The sequence below is a fragment of the Xenopus laevis genome, chromosome 3S (genome assembly GCF_017654675.1).
Source record: "Xenopus laevis strain J_2021 chromosome 3S, Xenopus_laevis_v10.1, whole genome shotgun sequence".
Taxonomy (NCBI): Eukaryota; Metazoa; Chordata; class Amphibia; order Anura; family Pipidae; genus Xenopus; species Xenopus laevis.
Genome location: NC_054376.1, coordinates 60,975,156 through 61,003,062, shown reverse-complemented (window position 1 = coordinate 61,003,062; position 27,907 = coordinate 60,975,156). Strand labels below are relative to the sequence as shown.

At 40.2% G+C, this 27,907-nt stretch overlaps 1 protein-coding gene across 2 annotated transcripts; it reads right to left on the bottom strand.

The window, feature by feature from the left end:
- On the bottom strand, positions 1-27,852 carry pkm.S (pyruvate kinase M1/2 S homeolog). 2 transcript variants are annotated; one of them, NM_001090872.1, is given in 11 exon segments: positions 1-537; positions 3,138-3,319; positions 12,262-12,428; positions 15,908-16,060; positions 16,165-16,315; positions 16,559-16,829; positions 18,926-19,112; positions 19,783-19,914; positions 22,027-22,118; positions 22,455-22,605; positions 27,694-27,764. In NM_001090872.1, coding segments are annotated over 10 exon segments (1,584 nt in total). In that variant the 5' UTR covers positions 22,597-22,605; positions 27,694-27,764; the 3' UTR covers positions 1-430.
- Positions 27,853-27,907: the final 55 nt, after the last annotated feature.

Genomic DNA, 27,907 nt, shown 5'->3' with positions numbered 1-27,907 from the left:
GAGGCTGCATAAGCATCGATTTATTAACACTAAACTCAGTGAATCTCAGACAGGATGAGGACAACACAAAGCCTTCCCCTAACCACAAGCAAAACAAACTACGTAGCTGCTCGGACTAGAGATGAAGAGCAAACTTATTGCACATCCAAGGCAATTTCTTGCACAAGTGAAGGGCTGAGAAAGGAGTGTAATTACAGATATTTCTACACATCTCATGTATATGTGGGCAGCACTTGCAATAACCGACTAACACAGGGATCGTAATAAGCAACGGAACAATGGAATTCCGTGCTGCGCACAAACACACTAATGTCTCTCCCAATGCCACAAATAAAGGGTTTATAATCTGGTCTACAGAGTTTACATCTGCTGGGTGGAGAGTGCAGAAAAAAAAATGGACAACAGATTACAGTTTTATCGGGTTTGCAGATTAAGGCACTGGAACAACACGCATTGTGTTGGTGAAACCAGAGCCTGGCCGCCAGCCAGTGAGTACGATCACAACATCCCCACTCTTGAAAAAGCCACGGGCCTTGCCTAGCAGGGAGACAAAAACATGGTATCAGTTAAAGGATTGAACTTCAATTTCAAAATGTATTCAAGCTGCAGGTATGAATTAATTGGCTACTGCAATGCAGTGCAGGCAGAAAGACTCTAGAATGCCTCTGTCTTAAAGGAACAGTTTAGTGTAAAAATAAAAAAAGTGGGTAAATAGGTAGGCTGTGCAAAATAAAAAATGTTTTCAACATAGTTAGCCAAAATGTAATCTATAAAGGCTGGAATGACTGGATTTCTAACATAACAGAGTGCTACTTCCTGCTTTGAAGCTCTCTAACTCTTGAGTTAGTCAGTGACTTTAAAGGGGGCCACATGCAGGAGTGCTCCACCAATGAGATAAGTTGAGAAACTCACCTCAGGTGGCAGGGCCCCACTGGTTGCCAGCGGCTGCAAAAAACATGCTCCTGGTAACTTCAAGAGCTGAATTTCCATTTTCAACCCGGAAATTCGGCTCTTCTAGTGCAGAGAGTGCAATAGCGCTCTCTGCACTAGTGACGTTGACCCCCCCCCCCGGCGCTGAAAAGGGGAGTGCTGTGGTGGGAAGGCAGAACGAAGGCATTCAGCTCAGATTCAAAAGCATCAGTTATGATCCATGTGGCCCACCCTCAAGTCACAGTTACTGCCTGGTAACCAATGAGTGGAAACCAAGAGAGCTGCAAAGCAGGAAGTAGTGTTCTGCTTATGTTAAACATACAGTCACTAAAGCTTTTATACATTACATTTTTGGATAACTATATTAAAAACATTTTTTATTTTGCACAGTCTATTTACCCAGTTTTTATACTGAACAATTCATTTAACACAGTGTTTACGATTAGGTAAGTAAGATGCTGGACAGTGGGTGGCAGTAGATGTGATTTTGCCAAAGCGTTTGATACTGTGCCCCACAAACAACTGCTTTCTAAACTAAGGTCTGTTGGGCTTAATGAAGTCGTTTGCACGTGGATAGGAAACTGGCTACAGGATCAGGTACAGAGGGTGGTTGTTAATGGTACATTCTCTACTTGGAGTAAGGTTCTTAGTGGGGTCCCTCATAACTCGGTATTGGGTCCACTTTTATTTAACTTGTTAATTAATGACTTAGGGGAGGGTATTGTAAGTAATGTATCAGTGTTTGCAGATGACACAAAACTATTCAGCCCAATTAATTCCATCCAGGATGTGGCATCCTTGCAACATGATCTTGACAAACTGGCAATCTGGGCAGCTAAGTGGCAAATGAGATTCAATGTTGATAAATGTAAAGTCATGCACCTGGGATGTAAAAATATCCAAGCCACTTATACCCTTAATGGGACTGCACTAGACAAATCCATTATGGAAAAGGACCTTGGAGTCCTTGTAGATGATAAACTTGGCTGTAGCAAGCAATGCCAGTCAGCAGCATCAAGGGCAAATAAGGTCTTGAGATGTATTAAAAGTTGCATAGAGTCACGGGAGGAGGGGGTCATTCTTCCACTGTGTAGAGCACTTGTAAGGCCCCATCTAGAATATGCCATACAGTTTTGGTCTCCATCACTCAAACAGGACATTATTGTATTAGAGAGGGTACAGAGAAGGGCAACTAAGCTGGTAAAAGGTATGGAAAATCTTAGCTATGAGGAAAGACTGGCCAAATTGGGGATGTTCACGCTGGAGAAGAGGCGCTTAAGGGGTGATATGATAACCATGCATAAATATATAAAGGGATCATATAATAATCTCACGAATGCTTTATTTGCCAGTAGGTCTTTCCAGCTGACACATGGGCACCCATTCTGATTAGAAGAAAAGAGGTTCCGCCTAAATATTCCGAAGGGTTTTTTTTTTTTTACAGTGAGAGCTGTGAAGATGTGGAATTCTCTCCCTGAACCAGTTGTACAGGGTGATACATTAGATAGCTTTAAGAAGGGGTTGGATTGCTTTTTAGCAAGTGGGGGAATACAAGGTTATGGGCGATAGCTCATAGTAGTTGATCCAGGAACTAGTCAGATTGCCATTTTGGAATCAGGAAGGAATTTTTTCCCCCTCTGAGGAAAATTAGTGAGGCTTCAGATGGGTTTTTGCCTTCCTCTGGATCAACTGGCAGTTAGGCAAATTAAAAAACAAAACCAAGATTGAACTTGATGTATGTGTGTCTTTTTTCAATCTTACTTACTATGTTAATTATTCTGTGTAACAAATAGCTTAAAGGACCATGGGCCTTGCCGAGCAGGGGACAAGAACATGGTATCACATAACTAGTTTAAGAGCAAACAGAAAGCGCCAGAGTGCCTCTTTCTATTATGTCATTGCTTACAGATCTGCACTTATTTTGAGTAACAAATAGTTGCTTAAAGTGCAATGTAAGTAAAATAAACATTTGCTGTGAAAAAAAGTTTAGTTTGCCTGTTTGTTTGAACTTCTTCCCTGAAAACCATGATATAGTTTGGGCTAATATAAATGCTACTTGGACATCGAACATGGTTGTCTCTGTGGTTGCAATGGGAGATGTTCTGTATAGGTCAAAGGAGCATAACAGAGCTGGTGACATATAGTGATTTGTGAAGGGCAATAAATGACTATGGTAGGCAAAATCTTATAATGTTGACTTGTCTTACCAATGTCCATTGCAAAGTTGACCCTGCTATCAACATCCTCAGCCCATGCCTCGTGCACAGCTTCTCTATAGAGTACAGGAAAGATGCCACGATAGAGATGTGCCTGACGTGCTGTCTGCCCATTACGAGTAACAGAGATGATGGGTGCGCGTGGGCGGTAACGAGACAGTAAATGCGCAGACCTATAAAGGAGAGTCACAAAAAAAAAAACCCATTAAGAAAAAAAAAAAAGCACTTAATGATTTGAAGGAGAACTAAACCATAAAAATGAACATGGCTAAAATGCCATTTTATATACTGAACTTATTGCACCAGCCTAAAGTTTCAGCGTCTCAATAGCAGCAATGATCCAGGACTTCAAACTTGTCACAGGGGGTCACTATCTTGGGAAGTGTCTGTGACTGCTCAGTGGGCTCTGAGCAGCTGTTGACAAGCTTAGCCTTGCATATTATCAATAAGAAAATGAGGCTGACCTGTAATATAATCAGATGCTACAAAAGGCTGATTATTAAATTCTGATGTTCGTTGCACTGGTTTCTGTGCTGCCATGTAGTAATTATGTGTAAAAAAATTAGCCTTATAGTGTGACATTTGTATTCTATGTGTACTGTATATTGTGAGTGGGTCCCTAAGCGAAGTAACTGACAAAAGCACAGACAGAGTATGTGCAGTGAATCCACATGGGGAGCTACTGGGGCATCTTTAGAGGCAGATCTTTACTACTAAACGGCTGTGCAAGCCTTGGGCTGGTACAGAGTCCAAAAACATAATGTACAACATTTCTAGCCTACTTCTTTGGTTGAGCTTTAGCTCTCCTTTAAGATATTCTAGATACACATTTGAAATGGAAGAAACAGTTCATTGGCTATTTTACATACTGAAAACTATTAAAGTGAATTGGCTTACCCTCAGCTATTAATACCAGCAACAGGTCACACAGTGAGATTAACAAGAGAAAGGTCACTTGAAATGAGAGCAGCACATGTTATGCTGCCAAAACCAGCATTGCTAATCTTCCACTACAGACAAGAGCCTCATCCTCAGTAGTGAAAATCTGTTAAGTTTACCTTACTTCTTTAACCTTAATGCGGAGTCAAAATTTTACTCATATCATCTTGAAGAGAGGATTTGTTATCTTAGACAAGTGGGTTAATATATCATTCCCTTTAGGAGGCAGGATGGAACTTAATCCCTCTGTAAGGGATCCCCCCTTCCGTGCATTAACCCCGGCTACTTTAGTTTCGACTAGCACAGCTTATAAATAAGATAGAACAGTGAAGAAGGGTGGGAAACTCCCTGTGCTTCCTGTACGGGACTCCGAGAAAGGGATTTATCGGTAAGTAAGATAACAAATCCTCTTTTCTCATTCGTCCCTAGGCAGCACAGGGCACAAGTGGGTTAGTCGCAAAGCCAATGAAAGGGTGGGAAAATGAATTCGTTGTCTCAAGTTTGAGAGTAGACTGAAGACTTAAGGTGAAAGGCACCAACATGTAAGAATGACCTTTACTTGGTAACAACTGCTTGTAGATCTTTTCTGCCGAAACTGGCATCAGCTGATGCCAAAACATTGAATTTATAAAACTTTGTAAACGTGTGTAAAGATGACCAAGTAGCTGCCTTACAAATTTGTTCCATGGAAGCATGGTTATACAGTGCCCCTGAAGCACTCGTGCCCCTTGTTGATTGGGCTCCTGCTTTTAATGGAGTGGGTAAGTCCTTGAGTTTGTAGATGAACAATATCAGGTTCTTTATCCATCTCGCAACGGAATTCTTTGAAGCTTTGTCACCCTTTTTGTTTGGGCCGTAGAGCTTCTGTTTTTCTGATACTTTCTGTCCTATGCAAATAGAACTTGAGTGCTCTTACTACATCCAGGTTGTGTAAGCGAAAAGGCCGTTTTCCAAGTACGGAATTTAAGATCTGTGGAGGCTAATGGTTCAAAAGGGCGTCCCTTTTAAGATGAGGTTCAAATTCCAAGGGGGCAGTGGATGCTTATGAGGCGGTCTGATGTGGCCAGCCACTTGGAGAAAGGTCCTAATATCTGGAAAAGATGCTACCTGTACCTGGAAGAACACTGATAGGGCAGATATCTGAACTTTGAGGGAATTAACCCCCAATCCTTTGTCCATGCCATCCTGAAGGAATTCTAGGATAAGTGGTACTGAGCACTCTTGGTAATTAGCTTCTCTGTTTCTGCACCAGGAAATATAATTTAACCATATACGGTGATAGGTGGTTTGCGTGCTCTTAACATGGTAGTGGTTACTTTCTCTGAGAATCCTTTATTCTTCCATATGGAGCTTTCAATAGCCATGCAGTCAGAGACAATCTCCCCAATGTGGGGTGCCAACAGGGGCCTTGATGTAACAGATCTGGTCTTTGAGCAAGTGGCCACGGGGGGAGCGATTGAGAACTTTTTTAGATCTGAGAACCATGCTCTCCTGGGCCAAAAAGGAGCTATCGCCGTCATTTGGAAAAGACAGACGTCGAAGGACAGGATGAATCATTGGTATGGGCGGAAAAATGTATACGAGCTGAAAGTCCCAGTCTGTCGTCATTGCATCTAGTGACCATGCTACCGGATTGTGGTACCTGGAACAATAGCGTGTTTGGTGATTGAACTTGCTGGCCATCAGATCCACCTGTGGGATACCCCATCTGCTTGTAATTTGGTGGAACACCTCTTTGTTTAGTGTCCACTCTCCTGGGTCGATGGTAGTTCTGCTTAGAAAATCCGCCTCCCAGTTCAGTTGACCTGGTATGTAAACGGCTGCTAGCCGGCAAGAATGGTCTTCTGCCCATTGTAGAATGCGGGCTACTTCTTTCTAAGCTGCTTTGCTGTGTTTACCTCCTTGGTGGTTTATATATGCCACCGCAGTCGCATTGTCTGATCTGACTTTTACCGGAGAAGCTTTTAGTAACTCCGTCCAGTGTCTTAGCGCTAGAAAAATTGCTCGTAGCTCCAGCAAATTTATGTGAAGGAACGTCTCCTTTTGTGACCACTGTCCCTGAACCGACCTGTGGTCGAATACGCCTCCCCAGCCTGTGAGGCTGGCGTCCGTTGTGATTATTGACCAGTTTGCAAAGGAACAAAGTTTTCCTCTCATAATGTTTTTTCTCTGAAGCCACCATTGAAGTGAGGTTTTCGTGTCCTCTGATAGAAAAATCTAAAATGTTGTAATCTCCGGGCCAGTTTTGGAGGAAATCTAGTTGTAGAGTCCTCGTGTGCTTGAGCGAAAGGTACAACCTCTATGGCGGAGGTCATTAGACCTAGAAGACGCATGCAGTTTCTGTCTGAGATTGACCTTTGTGAAATCGCCTGTCTCGCTGTGGCTTGCAACTTTGTGTTGTAGAGAGTCGAATTTGACTCCCAAAAAAATGATAGACTGAGTTGGGATTAATGTACTCTTTGAGAGGTGGATCTTCCAACCATGAGATTCCAAAATTTCTGTACAGACCTTGGTGCGAGCTATTGATGTTGTGTATGATGGTGCTCGAATTAACAAATCGTCTAGTTATGGCAGCACGCAAATATCTATTTGTCTCAAGTGTGCCACTAGCGCTGCCATAATCTTTGTGAACACCCTGGGTGCGAAGGTAATGCTCTGAATTGGTAGTGGTTTTCTTGAATCACAAATTGTAAGAACGGTTGAGAGTCTACATGAATTCGTACGTGCAGATAAGCGTCCTTTATGTTTATGGTTGTGAAAAAAATCGCCTTGTTCTACGTTTGCAATTACGGACCTCAGTGATTCCATCTTGATCGAGGGAACGTGAAGAAATTTGTTTAAGAATTTGAGATCTAATACTGGACGCATTGAACCATCTTTTTTTGGGTATTAGAAAAAGATTTGAGTAAAACCTTAGACCCCTTTGTTCTGTTGCTAATGCTATAATTGAGTTTGATTAGAGCATGACTTGAATTGCGAAGTTTAAAGCTTTCCTCTTGCTTGGTAAAGATGGTATGGATGACTGGATAAATCGTTGAGGGGTGTTCTTTGAAATTGAATTTTGTAGCCCATCAAAATTATGTTGTGGACCCAGGTGTCCGAAGTTGTTGCTAGCCAGGTCTCCCTGAACTTTAGGAGGCGCCCCCCTATCGCCTCAGTAAGATCGGGGGTGGCTGCCCCTTCATGCATCTTATGTTTTTTTCGGTGTTCCCCTGGGGGTGCGTCTCTGAAATTTCCAAGAGGACTTCTTTGAGGGACTAAAATTACCCTTGTGTTGATTTGCGTAGTTTTGCTGCCTGGAGCGTTGCGGAGACCGTCTTCCAAATTTGGATGATCTAAAAGTCCTTCTAGATTGTGTGTTTGAAGGTCTGGGTTTTTTTCTTGAGGTAAGAAGATGCTCTTTCCTCCAGTGATTTTGCTTATTAGAGCATCTAGCTCTGGACCGAAGCCCCTGAAAATGGTAGAGTAACTAGGTTTTTCTTGGAAGCTGAGTCCGCACTCCAAGACTTGAGCCAAAGTGCTCGTCTGGCTCCTACTGAAAGGGCCGAAGCCCTGGCCAGTAACTGGAGTATGCCCATAGATAGTCACATAAGAAGTGTGCAGCATTGAGCACTTTTGACAGATGGCTTTGCATGTCGAATGATTTGTCTGAATGACTTGACAATGCCTCTTCCAACCATAGCACCATTGTACGTGCAACACATGTTGATGCAATTGATGGTTTAAAAGCCGCAGAAGATGCAAATGAGCTTTTCAAAAGATTTTTGGCCTTTCTGTCCATAAGGTCTCTGAAAGCCATCCCGTCCTCTAGAGGAATGGTTGTACGTTTAGCTAATCTGGCTATCAGAGCATCAACTTTGGTTATGGTTTCCCATTTATCTTTATGAGTCTGGCTGAAAGGATAAAGTATATCCATTCTTTTGTCTTTGACTGCCCTGCGGTCTGGGGTCTTCCATTCTTTATTAATGACCTCCTGTACAGTCTCGTGTACAGGAAAAAAATCTTTGTTTCCTTTGAGTGGGACTGAACAGTTTATCTTAAGTGTTGGACTCTTTGTGTTCCTCTTGAATGCCTAGTGTATGGAACATGAGAGTGAATAGCTTCAGATTGAACCTTCTAAACGAGGATTAGTTTGTTCTGAATCCTCCCATTCAGAGTCATCCTCTTGAATTACCCCTTCCTCTTCTGAGGAAAGTGAATCTTCCTCTACAGGAGGTGGCTGGTGAGATGTTGTCGGTGTAACCTGCGCTGTCTGGTTTGCAGCTATTTTTTCCTATGGCTGATGACATAGTTAATAGGGATGCTTGGAAGGGTTGAAACCAATCAGGCATTTGTGAGCCAGAGTCTAGCCTAGAGTCTGCTTTCCCTTCTGTGCTGGTTTTACGCTTTTTTGGCATGGTTGTACCTCCTTGTCCCTGTTTCTTTTTTGAAGAAACAGGCTTTATCAGAGCCTGCTTGTGTTTCTAGTTTATCTTGTGATTTAGAAAGGTCAGACGCCATGTTAGGCTAAGTAAAGAATGTTAGTAAAGAGCTGTATTTGCCCCGCAATGCATGGACAGCACTAGAGATAAAAGTACCAGAAAAGACCAGAGTTGAAGAAAATAAAGGTTATAAGCTGTACCAGCAGTAACCAGCCATTACTATACTTATTCCCCCGTGTTGTCTAAGATGGTGCCCAGAAGGTTGTCGCAAGTGCCTTTCACTTAATCCCCCTCTTGTCAGCGCTGAAGCATTCCTTGTATTGTGCAATACAGTATGTTGCCGTGCCAGCCTGGGCAGCGCTGAAGCTTGCCTTTGCTGTGGAATAAATTGCTGTGTACTGTGAGGCAGCGCTGCAGCATGCCTTTTCCAGTCCAGATGGACTAACACATAAATTTGTGCATAAATATGTTTAATAAAAGTTGAAGGTGATGTATGGGAGCTCTACTCCCCAGGATGGGAAAAAAACTAAAGTAGGTGGGCTTAATACACAGAAGGGTAGGATCACAAACAGAGGGATTAAAATTTTAGTTCCATCCTGCCTCCTAAAGGGAATGATATATTAACCCACTTGTGCCCTGTGCTGCCTAGGGACGACCGAGAAATACCATTAAAATGTAGAGTTTGACTTAAATGAGAGTACATTCAATATAAACAAAGGTTTAAAAAAATATATATATTTTTAAACCATCATGATTAAAAGGAGCAGGTCAGTGTAAAAGTGAGTGAGTGGATGTCTAACACAATAGCCAGAACACGACTTTCTACTTAGTCAGTGTCTTGAAGGGGGGGGTGCACACGGGACATAACTGTTCAGTTACTCTGCCTTTGAATCTAACCTGCATGCTAAGGATCAAAAACAAATGGTCAGCACCCATCCTTATGGTGCCGCCCCCCCACCTCAGTCATGGATTGGTTATTGACTGAAAATAGGTTACACAGCTGCAAAGCAGGAACTAGTATTCTGGCTATTATTTTATACATCCTGTCACTCCAGCCTTTATACATTACATCAAAATGTTTAAAGAGGTGGTTCACCTTTAAAGTAACTTTTATTATGTTACAGAACGGCCAATTCTAAGCAACTTTTGAATTGGTTTTCATTATTTATTTTTTTATAGTTTTTTAGTTTTACAATATATGTATTGTTACTTTTAACCAATGCATGGTTACTAGGGTAATTTAGACCCCAGTTACTAGATTGCTTAAGATGCAAATTAAAGAGCTGCTGACTAATAAGCTAAATAACTCAAAAAACCTTCAAAATAAAAAATTAAAACAAATTGCAAATTATCTCAGAATATCACTCCATCATTCTAAAAGTTACCTCTAAGGTGCATCTTTTTTACTTTGTCCCCGTAATAACTTCCAAGACTAATTCAACCTCAAAATAAGCTGAAACCTTTGAAAGCAAATCATCCAATACCATTGACACATGTAACTGTACACGTTTATTGATATTGCAATGTTTTTGTTGTAATGTTTATTAAAACAAATAAAACATAGCCTTTAGAGAAAAAAAAAAATTCCCAAAGGTGAACAACCCCTTTAATAAAATACCTTTTTGTTTGTGATATGGGAACAATGGTATACTGCAAACAAACTGTGAAAGCTTAAAACTCTGCCAGTAGGCTTACGGTTGCACCGAATCCAGGATTTGGTTTGGGATTCTGTTTTTTTCAGCAGGATTCAGACAATCCAAGTGCCTGGCTGAGCGAATGCAAAGTCATGTGACTTTTCATCACACAACAAGGAAGAATTTAAAAATAAATAAATAAAAAAGTTCAAGGAGGTAAGCCTCTCTTTCCATAACTTTCATATGCAAATTAAAGGGATCCTGTCATCAGAAAACACGTTTTTTTCAAAACGCATCAGTTAATAGTGCTGCTCTACCAGACTTCTGCACTGAAATTCATTTCTCAAAAGAGCAAACAGATTTTTTTTATATTTAATTTTGAAATCTGACATGGGGCTAGACATTTTGTCAATTTCCCAGCTGCCCCCAGTCATGTGACTTGTGCCTGCACTTTAGGAGAAAAATGCTTTCTGGCAGGCTGCTGTTTTTCCTTCTCAATGTAACTGAATGTGTCTCAGTGGGACATGGGTTTTTACTATTGATTGCTGTTCTTAGATCTACCAGGCAGCTGTTATCTAGTGTTAGGGAGCTGCTATCTGGTTACCTTCCCATTGTTCTTTTGTTTGGCTGCTGGGGGGGAAAGGGAAGGGGTGATATCACTCCAACTTGCAGTACAGCAGTAAAGAGTGATTGAAGTTTATCAGAGCACAAGTCACATGACTTGGGGCAGCTGGGAAATTGACAATATGTCTAGCCCATGTCAGATTTCAAAATTGAATTAAATCTGTTTGCTCTTTTTGAGAAATTAATTTCAGTGCAGAATTCTGCTGGAGCAGCACTATTAACTGATTCATTTGAATTTTTTTTCCCCATGACAGTATCCCTTTAAGATTTGAATTGGGTTTGGTATTCAGCCAAATCTTTTGTGAAGGATTTGGCCAAATCCTAAAATAGTGGATTCGGGGCATCCCTAAAAAGTATATAGTATGGTTTAAAACTATTTGAATACCTACCATACTTCATGGAAGCAGTAAACATAACTCAAATATACTCCTATTGTTTTACTTTGATAGGACTTTTGATGACTGAATTGCTTTAAATCCAGTATAAAGCGAACCATGTATCTAAAAATATTCACTTATGTTAATGAAAACAATGGCTCCAAGACACGGGAAGAGGTCATCCCACGATTTTTTTTTTAGACTCGGCTGTGGGCAACAAATCTCCTGAAAATGCCGGCAATAGGAATCGCTGCCACTATGTACAACTGATGGCTAAATCAGGAGATACCCCTAGCAATTTCAATTACTGGCAGTGGAGAGGCATTTTCGGGAGATCTTCCCGTGTGCCACTGCCCGTGTTATAGTTAATACTAGCTAAAGTCACGCTTTGAGGTCCAACATTTGGTCAGGGCCCTCCTTGATCCATAATAATATGACATATCCAAATTTTGCCAAATTGTACTATAAATATATCGGGCAGAAAGTAAATGCTCACTCCCCCAAATCCTACCATAACTAACCTTACGCTACACTTCCATGAGTGGGAGAGCTAAAAGGCATCAAATACATCTCACATTAACTGACCTTCAGTCTGGCCCCACCACCCAAACAGTTCTTTATATGTACCACAGAACCATATGTGCAGTTCATAACCCTAAAGGAGGCCATACACTGTTAGATCGGCTCGTTTGGCGAGGTTGTCAAACTAGCGGATCTTCACTGGATATGCCCACTAACGGCTGGGCGATAATCGGGTGAATCCGAACGTTCGGCCCTAGGGCTGAACGATTGGATTACAATGCTGCGAATGGGCGCCGACAGGTTGCAGGACCGCATCAACTAGCCAATGCGGTCCTGGATCAAAAAAAAAAAATCCAGCTTGCCCAATCGATATCTGCCCAATATTTGGAGCCCCCTCACACGAATCGATCTAAAGGACCAATATCGGCAGCTTTAATCTGCCTGTGTATGGCCACCTTTACATTACTACACAAATTGCATTGACTGTACATTGTAAAGTTCAATAACAAACAAAAAAAAAAAAAAAAAACATTACTTTGTTACCTTATCCAGTGTGGATCCATTATTCATAAAGCAATGATCTACTCCTTGTGCCTACCTGCCAGATTTAGTAAGCACGATGATGGCTCCACTGGAGCATTTGAATGATGCCTCTACTGCTCCAACAGCAGTCGCTTCTGTGGGATCACGGGTCAGTGGGGACACGCGTCTCAGTTCCTCAAACAACTGCCGATGGAAAATGGCCGCTTCTGCCTCTCGTGCAATCTACCATTGGTTGGGTGGGAAGTACCACAAATGCCCATTTTTGGGAATGGGGATTAGCAAGTGAGAGTGGAGGAGGAAGAGGATGGAATAGGAGACATTCACATCAGTCAGGCTTCTTTTTCCTTTCCACATGACCTGCCTAACCTGAAGTTACTTGACCAACACGCACACTTCTGACCTGCATCAACTTATAAGGGGAGGAAGCATGTGAAGCTGCGATTATAAGCATGGGGGCGTGTCGCAGCCCTACCTGCCAGACTCTGTCATCACTATGAGCGCACTTGCTAAGCATTTAAAAGATGCCTCCACTGCGCCTACAGCCATTGCATCCGCTGGGTCCCTTGAGCTAGAAGTGGCACGGAAAAGTTCTTCGAAGAGCTGACGATGGAATACAGCAGCCTCGGCCTCCAGAGCAATCTGTGGGCCGGAGGGGAGAACAACCAGGAAAAGAGTATAGGGAAAGAAAGGGGACACAAACCAAAGACAGAAAATACAGGAGAGTGATTCTCTACACCAGTTATGAAGAGTAACTAGTTAGTGAGAAAAGGTAGATTGCTTAGGAAGAGTTCCACAGCATAAGAAAAAAAAGCAAAGGAACACACACGCACCCTTAGTCACCTTAAAGCACACACACACACCCACTTAGTCACCAAAAGGCACACACATCCTAGTCACCATCCTTACATGGCCAAAACCGGTTTCCCACAGGGGTAAAGCAAAAGTACTAAAACACACTCCATTTGTTAGCAGCCTAGTTACATAAGGAGCGTCTAAAAAAAAATAGGGATGCACTGAATCCAGCAAGATTCGGATTTGGCTGAATCCTTGTGTCTGGATGAACCGAATCCAAATTTGCATATGCAAATTAGGGGAGGTAAGGAAAATCACGTGACTTTTGGTCACAAAACAAGGAAGTAAAAACATTTTCCCCCACTTTTTCCCCTTCAAGCCCTAATTTGATATGCAAATTATGATTCAGTTCGGTATTCAGTCCAATCTTTCACGAAAGATTCAGGGATTCGGTGCATCCCTAAAAAAAAAAAATGCATAGAATGATTTTTGTAATCATATTATCAATAGCTATGGTTTATACCAGCAAAAAAAATAAAATAAATGAAGCCGGTAATATGTCACATCTATTGCAACATATTACATTAACATTACTAATATCTTTAACCTAATATCTTTTTTGGCACATTGGAATTGTGACTCAAACATAAAGCTGTCATAAATCTGTTGCATTTCCCACAGCAAAAAATATATTTTCTCTGAAATACCAATACAGGTATAGGATCTATTATCCAGAATGCCTGGGACTTCTTCAAAAAATCCATTACATTAACTGATGTTTTACTAAAGAGAAAAGAGGCATAATTAAAAAGAAATCAAATTATTTGCTTAAAATAGGAGATGACCTTTCAGAATTTCTAGATAAAGTATAACCGATTTTATACTCTTAACTACAAAAGTAAAACAAGGCTCAGGATTAAGAATATGCCATGTGGCCTGGTGACTAGGAATTCAACACAGCAAAATAAGCATCTTCTGCAGGCACAGAAATTAAACTGGTTTCACTTTGAGTAAACACTTCCTCACACAAGATCACTCACACACGCTTTCCCTAAAACAGGAATTCCCTATATGGGGAAAATTTAAAACATACTGTAATTTGGTAAAGAAGAAAAACTTGTAGCATGCCAGATCCAATGAATGAACTTAATTTTTCTAATGCTTTCCCTTACTGTCTGGTGACATTTTAGCCCTGACTTAATTTACAACCCGTTTAGTATGACCTATAAACTTAGAAATCAATTAAAATCTGGAAAATTATGTGTCTGAAAGTGAGAATTCCTTTTGACAGTACAGAATATATGATAGTGTTCTAGATTAACTTCTTTAAAGGGATACTGACTTTTTCTATTTCAGAGTCGCTTTAAAAACCTGACATGTACAGTCCTTGCCCACCCTTCCTAGCACTGTGTTCCCTGCAAGTGCTTGTAAGTCTTGAGACTCCCATTTTTGTGCCTGTGCACAGAACTTGAGGCCTTCTTACTAAACAAAAGGCAACACGAGGTTTAGGTAGGATGAAGTGCAGTATATCTCTAGTCTCCGATTATCCCCAGCCTCATGTAAATGTTGTAATAAATGGGAAGTGAATGCATTAAGTGTTTTTTTGGATTGCCTTACCCTTGATTTCCCTTGTAAAGAGGTTCAAATGGGCAGTAGCCCATCACAACAAAATGAAGATAAGCAAATTATAAGATAGTTTAGTCTCATTTACATACATTTTTTATTTTGTGGTACTGAAAATGGCTCATACAAGCAGCATATCAGATGTAAAAAATACTGTTTTTCATGTAAATATTTTCTGTATGATTTTGCAGTTTACAAAAAATTTTCTTAGGCCATTTACAATGCAACATCAAGCATGTTATAATATTATATAAAACTGGACTGTAAAAAATGAAAGTGTAAATGAGACCTGATTGAACTGATCTCCAAGTGCCAAACTCAGTACCACTTAATGAATTATACAGTAACCTGCCTCCAAATTGGGACTACATGTTAGTGTGGACTGTATACTCCTGCTGAAATATTTAATGTTTTTCCAATCTCTGTGAAAATTAGATATCACAAATCTGGCCCTAAAGTTAACACATGTAATTTCACTCCCCCAATAAGAAACACTCAGGCAGCTTAGCAAAAGGGAAAGAGAAGGAAGGGATAGAGCGCTGAAAAGTGCTGTTCTGGCCTTTGCAATCTCTCTGCAAGCGCATGTACGGACCATCTGCAAAAAAAGACTTTGCATACCTTGAGCCACGTTTCGCAAACGTTATTTGGCAGTTTAATTGCAATTTATCGGTTTTACCTTAAGCAGCCTGGTATTGATACTTGCACAAGGCATATTTAATAGTTTTAATAACATGTGAACATGATACAAAAATAGCAGGTAATTTTGTTTGGAGGACTAGTGCTCAAGGAATGCAACTAATGTCAGGACGTTATGTTTTTATAACAATGCATACCTAGACTTATACTGATCACAACAATCTGGTCTCTAGCAATTGCACAAATGTTTTAAAGCTGGAAGTGAAGGCCACTGACCCATGGTCAAGCACAGGGAGACAAAAGGAAGGAAAGACATAAGTGCTGCAAATAATTTGCCATTAGCCAACGTGGGGGGTACTTAAAGTTTGCCAAGAACGTCTGATTGCGCAAAGCTCACATCAAGCAACTAAGGGCAGCTCATGCCAAAATAAACCACAACCAACCCAAATTCACACGCACACAGCTATACTGTATGTGACTACGCAAAAATAATATACATTAACAAATGTGTATTTATCAGTATATATAGTGTATATGTTTAAAAAAAAAAAATTAACATTACATGTTTTGTAGGGTCTCCAGTCAAAATACATCTGCTGAGTGTGTATGTGTAAGTTTGTGAGCAATGTGTGCCCTGAAGAGATACTCACAGCATGCTGCATGCGTACAGCCTCCAATGGGTAATCTCCCTTTGCAGTCTCCCCTGACAACATTATACAGTCAGCCCCATCCAGAACAGCATTGGCCACATCACTACCTTCGGCACGTGTTGGGCGAGGCTTTTTGATCATGCTTTCCAGCATCTGTGGATGATCATTGATATGCATTGTATTGGATCATATGTTTCAAGATACAAAATGAAAATATAACTACCATGCAAGCATGGCATAAAATTGATCAGTGCTACCTGAGTGGCGCAGATCACAGGTTTGCCAGCACGATTGCAGCGTCCAATCATCATCTTTTGAGCAAGGAAGACTTTTTCGGCAGGGATCTCAATACCAAGATCACCACGTGCCACCATTATACCATCACTTGCTTCTAGAATCTCATCAAACCTATTGGGAAGACAAGGAGACTTGTCTACTTATCTGTTTTCAAGCAAGGTTTAAAAAAAGAATACATGAAACATTAGTCCCGCCAAGTCTGCACCCTAGTTGTCAGCTACCTGTTTGAAAAAAATTATGGTATTCTTACATGTTTAGTTTGTGTACATCCTGGGAGATTTATTTAATTTTGTTTTGAATGTGCAATATGGACTATATATGCAAATGCCAATTGCATTTATCCAGTTTATGTACCTGCGAACACCCTCGTGGTTTTCAATTTTGCTGATAATCTTGATGTTTTTGCCTTTCTCTCCAAGAACTTCCCTCACTTCATGTACATCTGCTGCCTTTCTGATAAAAGAAGCAAAAACCATGTCGACATCTTGCTCCACACCAAATTGCAGGTCTTGGATATCTTTTGAAGATACAGCAGGCAAATCCACAGCTGCCCCAGGGAGGTTCACTCCTTTCTTACTTCCTAACATTCCCCCATTCTCAATCTCAGTCACGCAGAAGTCTGGACCTGAAGTAAAAACAAAGTCAGAGAACATCAACAATAATATAGCAAAACATGCAAGATCCTGGTGTGCATGTCAGTGCATCAAATTTTCTTATTTTTAAAAGACTGGTAACCCCTAAAACAGTGTTTTATATGCATTTAAATATAAATATACCCAGTATTACTACAGTTTACATCAGTGGTTTTCAACCTTCCAATGCCGCGACCCTTTAATACAGTTCCTCATTTTGTGGTGACCCCCAACCATAAAATTATTTTCGTTGCTACTTCACAACTGTAATTTTGCTACTGTGATGAATCGTAATGTAAATATCTGACATGCGTGATATTTTCATTGTTACAAATTTAACATAATTAAAGCCGGAAGTAGGGGTGGGCAGAAGTCACGTGCCTCATATCCAGCCTACCCCTAGTCTGACAAGTGTTACCTAAGTGAAAAGATCTCTCTGAAGTCAAAGTGCTTAGAGCACAGTCTTGGTTACGCACGGCTGCAGCGGGGGCCGAAGTGGCCAGTCGTGTTGCTTAGCCCGGCACTGAATTAGAAACTGCCTAACCCGAATACATTGCCAACAACGGCCCCTACACCTGCCTCTCTGTAATCAACAAATGCAATGGTGACTCTCTGGGCTTTTATACAGTCCCGGCTGGGAGCCTCTACCACTTCCGCATTCCACAGCTGGCACTAGCATCACGTCTGAGGAGTGGGCGTGCCCTGCTCTGAGAGGACTCCTATTGGTTCCTGCTTTCGCCCTTATGATTTTTTTTTTTCAGAGTGCGATCAGCATTGGCGAGAATGGGCTGTACCCGGAAGTGAGGAGGGAAAGTCGGAAGTGGAGGCCGGAGCAGCAAGAGAAGAATATTCCCTGGGCGGGAGTTGGGATAAAGCGTACACATTAGGCAGGGTAAGCACTGGGCTGGCAGGAACATTTCATTGGCTGCTCTAGGCACCTGTCTATAAACACTGAGGCCCATTGGAGTTGAGGCTCAGGCAGGGTGATTTGTCTTCAGCTGTGGGACAAAGTGACGCTCAAATCAGCTGCTTCTCTTCCTCTCAGGCCTCACTCTCCTTCCTCTCTCTCTCTCCTGTCTCCCGTGTGGCCTTCCTCTGCCTGCCCCTCTTTCCTCCCACACCTTAGAAGCCTAAGACCTCTTAGGCGACCCATGTGAAAGGGTAGTTTGACCCCAAAGGGGTCACGACCCACAGGTTGAGAACCGCTGGTTTACATAAATAAGACATTAAATCTTAATAGAGCAAAAAGGCACAGGTTACATAGATTACAGATAATCTGTGTAGAATATAATGGTTTTAATTTTTACATAAAGTAAAACAGGTCAAATGTCATTCACTGCTCTAGAGGAGAATGCTAGAACCTATATAAAATAGACTATTTTTTGCCAATAGTTTTGTTCAGGTGCTGGATGAACATAACTTTAAAAGAGAAAAAAATATATATACATACATACATACATATATATATATACATACACAAACTTAATTGTGGTTGGCCAGTTCTGTCACCTGCACATTTCTACCACCACTTTCATCATATCAATCCAGTTCCATGGATGCCTGGCTAGGAATTACTATTAATCCAAAATCTCTCCCCCCCATTGAATCTGCTACACAGGTCACATGGCACAATAAATTGGCAATATGCCGGAGATTGGTTCCAATTTCTTCTACAAATCAATGATCTCCCCTTTACAAGCTTAAAGGAGAAGGAAAGGCTGGTTTTACTTGGGGGTGCCAAAAGTTAGGCACCTCTAAGTGATTGTATATACTTACACAAAAACCCAGGCTGGTGCGTCTATCAGCAGAAAACTGCACCGGTCCTTCCAGCTAGCACCACAGAGCGATCCTCTTGCTTCTTTGTTCTTGCGGGTGCACATGCGCAGTAGCCAAACTTTAACAAAGAGGTCGACTATTTCGTTCTAATGCGCAAGCGTCTGCCCCAAGAAAATTTGAAGAAGGATGCCGATCACTATGTGGTGCTTGCATGGGGTGGCTTATTTTTGGCATCCCGAAAAACACCCTAAAACAATGCCAGAACAGTTGTTGCTTTGTGTTGGTATATCTATATTATACATAATGCACTAACCAATTTCCTTAACGAGCAAGGAAATAAGCCCATCATCCACATAGATCTTGCTGCCAGGTTTCACCACTTTTGTAAGGTTTTTGTAATCTACCCACAGTACATTCTCATCACAGTTTTCCTGGAATGCATCATCAAGAGTGATACGCATAGTTGCTCCCTTTTTTAGCTCCACTTCTGCTGTGCCACTCTGCAAAAAGGAATCGGGAAAGGTTATTTAGCAAGCACTTGGGAAATGTTAAATCTTAAAACTGTTTCGAAATTTTTATGGGGTGGTTTTTATTTTGAAATTACACTGCAAATAATTCACTCTACCATGTAAAATATAATTCCTAGCCCAACAAGTGTATTTTTTTTTTTTAGTTGTAATACTGGTGTGGATGTCAGGTCATTTTGCCTGGTCATATGTTTTCAGGAGTCAGTGCTGCACTATGGAACCGCTTTCTGACAGGTTATTGCTTCTCCTGGAACTACAGGGGTCGCAGTGGGACATGGATTTTTACTATCGAGTGCTGTTCTTATTTCTACCTGGGAGCAGTTATCTGGTTACCCATTGTTCTGCTGATGGGCTTTTGTGGGGGGGGGGGGGCGCGTGATATCACTACAACTTGCAGTGCAGCAGTAAAGAGTGACTGGAGATTATCAGAGCACAAGTCACATGACTAGGGGTTCCTGGGAAACTGGAAATATGTCTAGCCCCATGTCAGATTTCAAAATTAAATCTAAAAAAGGTTTTTTTTAAAAAAAAATTAATTAAAAAAAAAAAACAAAAAAAAAAAAACATGCATTTTGGGAAAAAAAAAAAAATATATACTTTTTTCCCTGGGACAGTATCCCTTAAAAGTCTGTGGTTTACTCACTCCTTTAATGAGACCAGTGCGGATTTCTGGTCCCTTTGTGTCCAGGGCCACTGCCACAGGCCGGTAGTGAATGGGATTGGAAGCTAAGCTCTCGGTTGCTTCACGGACATTTTTAATGGTGCCAGCATGATACTAAAAGAAAACAGAAGAAAAAGCAAAATTATATAATGATCATGTCTTATGGGTACACTGAAATATTTTTAACAAATATTAAAGGGTGGTTCACCTTTAAGTTAGCTTTTAGTATGTTATAGAATGGCCAATTCTATTGTCTTCATTATTTATTTTTGATAGTTTTTGAATTATTTGCCTTCTTCTTCTGATTCTTTCCAGCTTTCAAATCGGGGGTCACTGACCCCATCTAAAAAAACAAATGCTCTGTAAGGCTACACATATATTGTTATTGATACTTTTATTACTCATATTTCTATTCAGGCCTTTCCTACTCATATTCCATTATCTTATTCAAATCAGTGCATGGTTGCTAGGGTACCTTGGACCCTAGCAACCAGATTGCTGAAATTGCAAACTGGAAAAAAACACGTATAATAAAAAATGAAAACCAATTGCAAATTGTCTCAGAATATCACTCTCTAAATCATACTAAAAGTTAATTTAAAGGCGAACAACCGCTTTAATAGGTCCAAGATACACACCTGTAATATTAAGGTTAAATTCCCATACAAGTTGGATAAATAAATCTTGGCTTAACCAAAAAGTTTTGTGTTCCAATAAATTTTGAATATGCCTTTAAGTTACCCACCAACTTTGATGTAAGCCCTTCTGTGAATACATGGCATGTGTATATATGTATATATAGTGAATAAAGTACCCCCTCTTGTAAAATATAAGGATATTATAAGTTATCGAGGAGTTTCATGACCATATAAAAACACGAGGCCGAAGGCCGAGTGTTTTTATACAGGTCATGGAACTCCGAGTTAACTTCTAATATCCTCATATTTTACAACTGGGGGTACTTTATTTATTATAATACACAAGTTTTAGTGAGTCATGTGACAGAAATGACATCAGAACTCACCGTTTATAACTGATGACATCAGAACTCACCGTTTATAAGGATATAATTTACAAGATATTCATGGCTTTTGTGTATTATATCAAATCTTTGCTCTTCTCATCTGGATCTTTTAAAGGGGTTGTTCACCTTTAAATTAACTTTTAGTATGTTGTAGAGAGTGATATTCTGAGGCAAATTGCAATCGTTTTATTTTTTTGTGGTTTTTGAGTTAAAGTTTTTTATTCAGCAGCTCTTCAGTTTGCAATTTCAGGGGTCCAAAGTACCCTAGCAAACATGCATTGATTTGAATAAGACAGATTATGAATGGGAGAGTGCCTGAACAGAAATTGGAGTAATAAAAAATAAACGTAACAACTATAAATTTGTGGCCTTACAGAGCATTTGTTTTTAGATGGAGTCAGTGACCCCCATTTAAAAGCTGAAAAGAGTCAGAAGCAGGCAAATAATTCAAAAACTATTGTATATTGTTTACCAACACATTATTATAGTCAGAGTTAGTTATTTTAAATTGTTAGATCACCTGTAAGGATACTTTTTCGTCCCTTGACAAATATTAAGCAATAGTTATATTTAGTCAGAGGGAGTATTTCCTTCACGTTCCTGTCTGCATAGCAGAGAATTTTGAGCACTTATGACCTTATTTAAAAGGTGCTAGGGTTCCACAAAATTGAACCTTCAATAAGTTACATCATCATAGGCTTGCTCTTTGCGTATTCGTATTTTATGAAATATAGCTTGCCATTATGTAGAAAAGAATTCTGGAAACTGTCTTACTTTACATGTTGAAGCAGACATGCATACAGGCTATGCTAACAGACCAGGGTAGAAGGACTTATTTATAACCTTGTTAAACGGACATACAGATGGCTTAAGAATATAATATAAAGGAGTATTTTCTGTGGATTGGCAGTTCCAAGCTTGATAAAAGTGTAAAGTTTCTCTACAAATTTAGAGGAGAGTTCCCTGTTCCCAGTGCTCCCTGCTGTCAGAGCAAAAATGAATGCTCCCAATTACAGGAATATAAAACTAAAAGGCTTAAGTTATATAAATGGAATGGGAGAGGGACTGTGTAAGCAAACCACTGCAGAAAGATTAGGTTTCAAAGTAACCTTCTGCTTTCTGATGGATCAGAGGACAGATATTGGAGGGGGGGGGGGGGGTGTCAGTGCATTGAAGTGATCACTTCAGCTACAAATTCTAACCTCGTGTGTTCCATGGGAAAAGTTCAGACGAGCAATATTCATTCCAGATTTTATCATCTCCTTTAGCATTTCCACAGAACGTGAAGCAGGGCCTAGTGAGGAAGAAGAGTGATGATCAAACTCAGTAGATTTAGCAGTACAAGTAACACTGGCAAAGATTCTTACACAATAATTGTTCACAAAACAGCAAGGGCAGGTGCCCCTAAAATACAATGGCTTAGACGTTTAAATCTTTTACTCGGAGACTTACAAATGATATTTCAAACCACATACTATGTCAATGCAACTTCATTAATATTTTGACTTTTACCTGAAAGAAAGAATCATGTCTACTGTCAATGAAATTACAATTGAGGAGCACCACCATTTCATTTCACAGCTGAATACTAGATATTCAGAGTATATCGGCATGCTTTATATATACATACCAATAGTGCAGATGATGCCTGTGTTACGTGCTACAATTGGCTCAGAGTCTATGTCTAGACGGCACATGTGTTCCAAGAAGGTGTCTGCCATGGCAGCATGCAGCTGCTGGGTCTGAATGAAAGCACTACCTGCCTCAGACATGTTGACCTACTGAAGAAAAAAAAAAGAAGATGAAATAGTTTGCCTTCATGTACAAAAATAATGTTATAGGTTCTAAGATGTAATTGTCTAAACAATTTGTTTATTTTCCCCAGAAAATTACAGTTACTAGTTGTCATTTCTGTAAAATACTTATTTTGTGCAGGTCTACCAGGTTTTCATCTCCTTCGCTAGTGCAGAGAGCATAATAGCTCTCATTGCACTAGCAATGTACCCCCCCCCACCAAGCTTACGTTTTAAGCGCAGAATAGGAGGCATTGGGGCTGCTGCTTCAGGATTGCTTGAGCATCTCCATGGTAATTTGACACTTCAATAAAGATTGATTAAGAGGTGTGATGCATGGTGTCAGTGATGAAGCATCAATGTGACTAGTGCATAATTAGAGAGGGCAGGACTTTGACTATCACTAGGAGCATGCACATCAGAAGCAATAGTTCCAATTGGCGACATTACACTAGTGATGCATATATTTATAGAATATATAGTGAATAAAGTACCCCTTCTTGTAAAATATAAGGATATTATAAGTTACCGAGGAGTTTCATGACCATATAAAAGCATGAGGCTCCAGGTCATGGAACTCCGAGGTAACTTCTAATATCCTCATATTTTGCAACTGGTGGTACTTTATTTATTATAATACACAGGTTTCAGTGAGTCGTGTGACAGAAATGACATCAGAACTCACCGTTTATAACTGAGAACATCAGAACTAACCGTTTATAACGATATCATTTACAAGATATTCCTGGCTTTTGTGTATTATAGAGCTATTATGAGATGGCAGCCAACAGACTGAGCAAGCGCTTTACATTACCATAAAGGCATCTTTACATGGTTTTGTTGCCCTTTGTTCCATTTAATTTAGTCTCTTACTTGAACCAAAAAATTCAGGAAAAGTATCAAAAATGTTGCATAACAGTTTGAATACAAATAATTATCATCCTTTATTTAGAACTTCAATGGTCACTGAAATACCAGGCAAAAGGAAAAAAAAAAATCAAGTAAAACACTAGGTACCAATAAAGGATTTCAAAATGACACATGTGGAACACTAAAAACAAACTTACAAAATAAAAGAATATTTTTTTCCTGCACAGATATTAGAGATAAAACTTGCCCTAAATCTTCTGTAAAGGGAAGGAAAGGATTTAACCAAAACTCTTTTGTCCTTCTACAGTTTGTATTACACACTAATCCCATAGGAAACTAAAAAGATTCAGACAACTGCATTGCATATTGATGCATAAATAATTTATACCACACAGATCAGCTTACAATGAATGCAATTAATGTAGATTTGCACAGGTATTTCCGAAAGGCATAAAAAAAAAAAAAAAAAAGTACCTGAAAAGGCTGCTCTTCCAGTTTGCTTTCCAGAGTGCTCACCGGCTTGGATCACTGCCCTTATTAGCAACTCATGTGCAGCACAATCTAGCCCCGCCCCTTTACAGGGAATATGCCAGTCAGGCTCCACCCTCCGTTTGCTGTAAGCCCCAGACCATACGTGCTGCTGAACATGAGCAGATCAGCTTGAGAACACTACAAAATTGTAACCCTATTCATTTTGCATGAAGTAGTAAGCATCACTCCCAACTCCCTACATAATAACAGGTCCCATAACCTACAAGCCATTGTTACTCACACTAACCAGTATCAACAGAGAAGGCCACAAATTGGTTTATTATTTGTATGATTTCAGGTGAAACCCTTTTCAATGAAATGTACAGCAATATGGGTGATTAAAAAAAAAAAAATTCTCAAGAATTAATATATTGCGGATTAAATGTAAAATGTAGCTGCACTGGCAACATATTAGCAAATCAGGTGCAGGGTTTGCTGCCTCGAGACAATACATGCTATTTTGTGAACTTGCCAAATGTAACTCCCATTTGGCTGCCACAAGTTTAATGTTTTGATTAACAAGGTATGCAACATTGTTTAAAAAGTAGCAACTGGGAAAGCAAATGCTGCTTTTAATATCAATTGTTTTTTACAGATAACTTTAAAAGCATTGGAAATTGGTAATGATATTTATTTATATATGATATTTATATTGGAAAGTTCCTTAGAATTATGTTTTCTATTATTAAGCAAATTTTTATTTTAGGGTAAAGAAAAAGTAATTAGAAAATGTAGAGAGCTAGTCTTATATTAAACATCATGCACTGACACAAAGGTTTGATGCAATTCACTAGAGTCCAAAAGCAAAGCTTTAGCTGAGGATATTCAGAAGATATGTCTGTGCATCGTGGCACCCAGCCACAGAAGAAATACAGTGCACATGCGTCAATGACGTCTGTTCTCTACAATGGAAACAGCTGCATTGCTCAATGTGCCAGAACTTCAGGCATTCAGAAGTTCATCTTTCCTACTTTAAACAGAAGCACATATTTTAAACAGTAAAAAAAAGTTGTTTGCTAATTATAGTTACAATGTGCAAATGATTGAAATAAAAAAAAGCTCATTTGTGAAAGCTAGAAGTTGCCAGATGAATATTAAATGCATCAGTGCTACTTTATAATCTACAATTCCTTGTGTGAAGCAACATTTTCTAGAGCTGCTCAATGGCTGTATGAGAAATTGGAAATTCCTGTCTGGCACATTCGATTCTGTCCATCCCACACCATGACTAACTAAGCAAAGTTACCTCCCTCCCCTTTAACAACTGGGTTTTGTAACGGGATATTACTCAGTTATTCCGTTGCATTTCACAGCAAGGCCAGTATAAGAGGATATGACACGTATTTGCATTACATTTATAGGGGGGGGAGAATGCATTCTCTTTATTATAGAATTTACGACTATTCGGAGATGTGTACAGAGGGGTGAGACTGCTTTGAAAAAAGTAGTCAGCACTAACCCATGCAAATTAAAGGGTGCATGTCACACGATCAGGCCTTAAGCTGGCCACAGACGCAAAGATCCGATCGTACAAATCAATGTATGATCAGACTTTCCCATCTCGCGACCTGCCACTAACCATTCAGATCAAAGTCTTACCATTCTGACCAAATAAAGTAGTTAAAGAATAGATCAGCCAATGTTCTGCCCCCGACAGCAATCGTAGATAGACAAAGCAAGTGACAGTCTCCCACTGAAAATCGTACAAATCGGCAATACACGCAGAGATATTACCCGCAGCCGACAGAAATTTTCTAACCTGTCCGATCGACCAAACAACCGATTTCCGCCGGACAAAAAATGTTGGGATTCTCCACACACATTCCGAAAATTGTACGAATCCTCGATTCGTACAATGAGATCTTTGCATCTATGGCCAGCTTTAGTCCAGCAACAGAAATAAACGGCACCATTCACTGTAATCTTCTTAAAAAGCGGGTACTGCAGACATGGGCTGTAAAGCTGCTAGACAAATGATTGGGGGGGGGGGGGAAGCAGGCATGTTTCTAGCCAAAGCACTGATATTGGGTGTCCCATTTTCACAAGGCCACTGGTAGAGGGCAATACCCCAGCATTAGTTAACCTATATAATGAGCATTACTAGAATAGTTTGGTTGCTGACCAAAGGATGCAACCTTAAAATACCCTTGGAAATATTAATATAGAAGCAGTCTAAATCTATCCAACCCCAGTCGTCACCAACTCCTTGAGACCTGGGAGGCAGCAAATGGTAAAGCCTAAATTAGCTCCTTCATAGCAGAATGATCATGCAACACTATGCCACATAGGAAGGGGACTGACATTTTGAAGAGCCATATTGACAAGAGCGTCTGATGCCAAAAGGTGAAAAGTCACACAGTACATTTAAACAAAGGTTGAAGGGGAACATTTGCTGCAATGTCACATTAATAAAGAGCAAAAGAATTATCTACAGTGTTGTACCAGTGGTTTAAGCAATTACCTTTTGCTTTGTGTCATTAGTGTGATAAAGACTGTCAAAGGGAAAATAAATTAGAGAGAATGCATCCCGCTATATCCGATAATATTGAAATGCAGCATTTTTTAACCATCTGCACTGATTTCACCTTTGAAATAACACAGCACTGAATTGCATGCCAAAATCCACCCCTTGTGTCTGCACGGACAAGTGGATGTCAGGCATGTCACGGTTTCTGTAACACAGATCAAAGCAGAAATGTTCTGCCATTAACCTAAAGGAGAATTAGCATAAAGAAACTAATTCTAATCGGTGTTACATAGATTTTTCATTAATCATTTTGAATGATTTAGAGTTTTTTGTATGCAATATTGTTAATGAAAGCAGTTTTTGCCTGTCCTTTTCCATCATACGGGCTCTTAAAACAATATGCTGTGAAAAGCCAGATCTGTGAAAAGGGTTCAGTGAGTATTGATAGGTTTTATGGAGTCTGAACCAGCAGTGCATAAAATGGAGCAATCTGTGAGCTTTATCGCTAACCTTTGGAACCAGATTGTTGTTTAAAGCAATTTTAAAATACATAGCTCATCAAGAAATTGCCAAGCACCATTTTCAATACCGGATATGGATTTGGCCTATTTAGGGTCTCTGGCAAAGCATCATAGCAATAGTTCATTTTTCGAACGTGGGTAGGGAACTCACTGCTTATTGGCCATTCAGATGCTGCACGAGTTTGCAGTGTAATAGTGAACATCTGACTGAGGTCAAAGAGGACAGACGTGTCAGTCCCACCCTATAGTCACAATATCCAATTCACCATGGCAACCAGTGATGGAGAAGCTGATGAGTTAGTTGACATTTTAGTTTTAGGCCGTGAAAACTGGGGCCTTGCTTTAAGCTACCATTAAATTACGACATCGTCGCAGGGAAGAGGAAACTAGAGCAGCTAAGGAGCCACGCGTTGCGCAAAGCAACATCGCATCGCTGAGGAAAGGCGCACAAACGTCACAGCAATAAATGCGATACGTCTACGTCACACATACCTTTAGCATTGATCCTATAACAATACTATAAACGTGGGACACAGCGAGTTTAGAATCGCGTATTCGTTAAACGCAACCTTTTACACAGTCGATAATTAAAAGTACTTGTGTAAACGCAACGGAAGCAGCTTTCTGCCACATAAGAAAAAAAAAAGCAGTAGTCCTCTCATACGCGCGCACCTAATATGGCTTTACCTGTATGGAATCTACGTAATCCAGCAAACACTGCAGCTATCCACGCTCCTCACCAACCGTATGACAGCTGCCGGCAAACTGGACCGAAGAAGGTGATCTCTGCAGCTACGCCCCTCCCAACACCTGCGGCACAGATCCCTACGCAGCAACTATTTCTGCACTTTTAGAGCGTTACACACCGTAACACCTCATTTATTATATTCTCTCACCACGC

What these genes read in the sequence shown, in the direction of transcription:
- pkm.S (XM_018254201.2), bottom strand. Translation starts at nt 22,596, where the DNA reads ATGTCTGAGGCAGGTAGTGCTTTCATTCAGACCCAGCAGCTGCATGCT. An exon ending in CTTGCTCGTTAAGGAAATTG is followed by an intron (nt 16,830 to 18,925) that starts GTTAGTGCATTA and finishes TTTTTACTTCAG; the next exon opens with GTCCAGACTTCTGCGTGACT. An exon ending in CTGTACGCATGCAGCATGCT is followed by an intron (nt 12,846 to 15,907) that starts GTGAGTATCTCT and finishes TCCGGCCCACAG; the next exon opens with ATTGCTCTGGAGGCCGAGGC.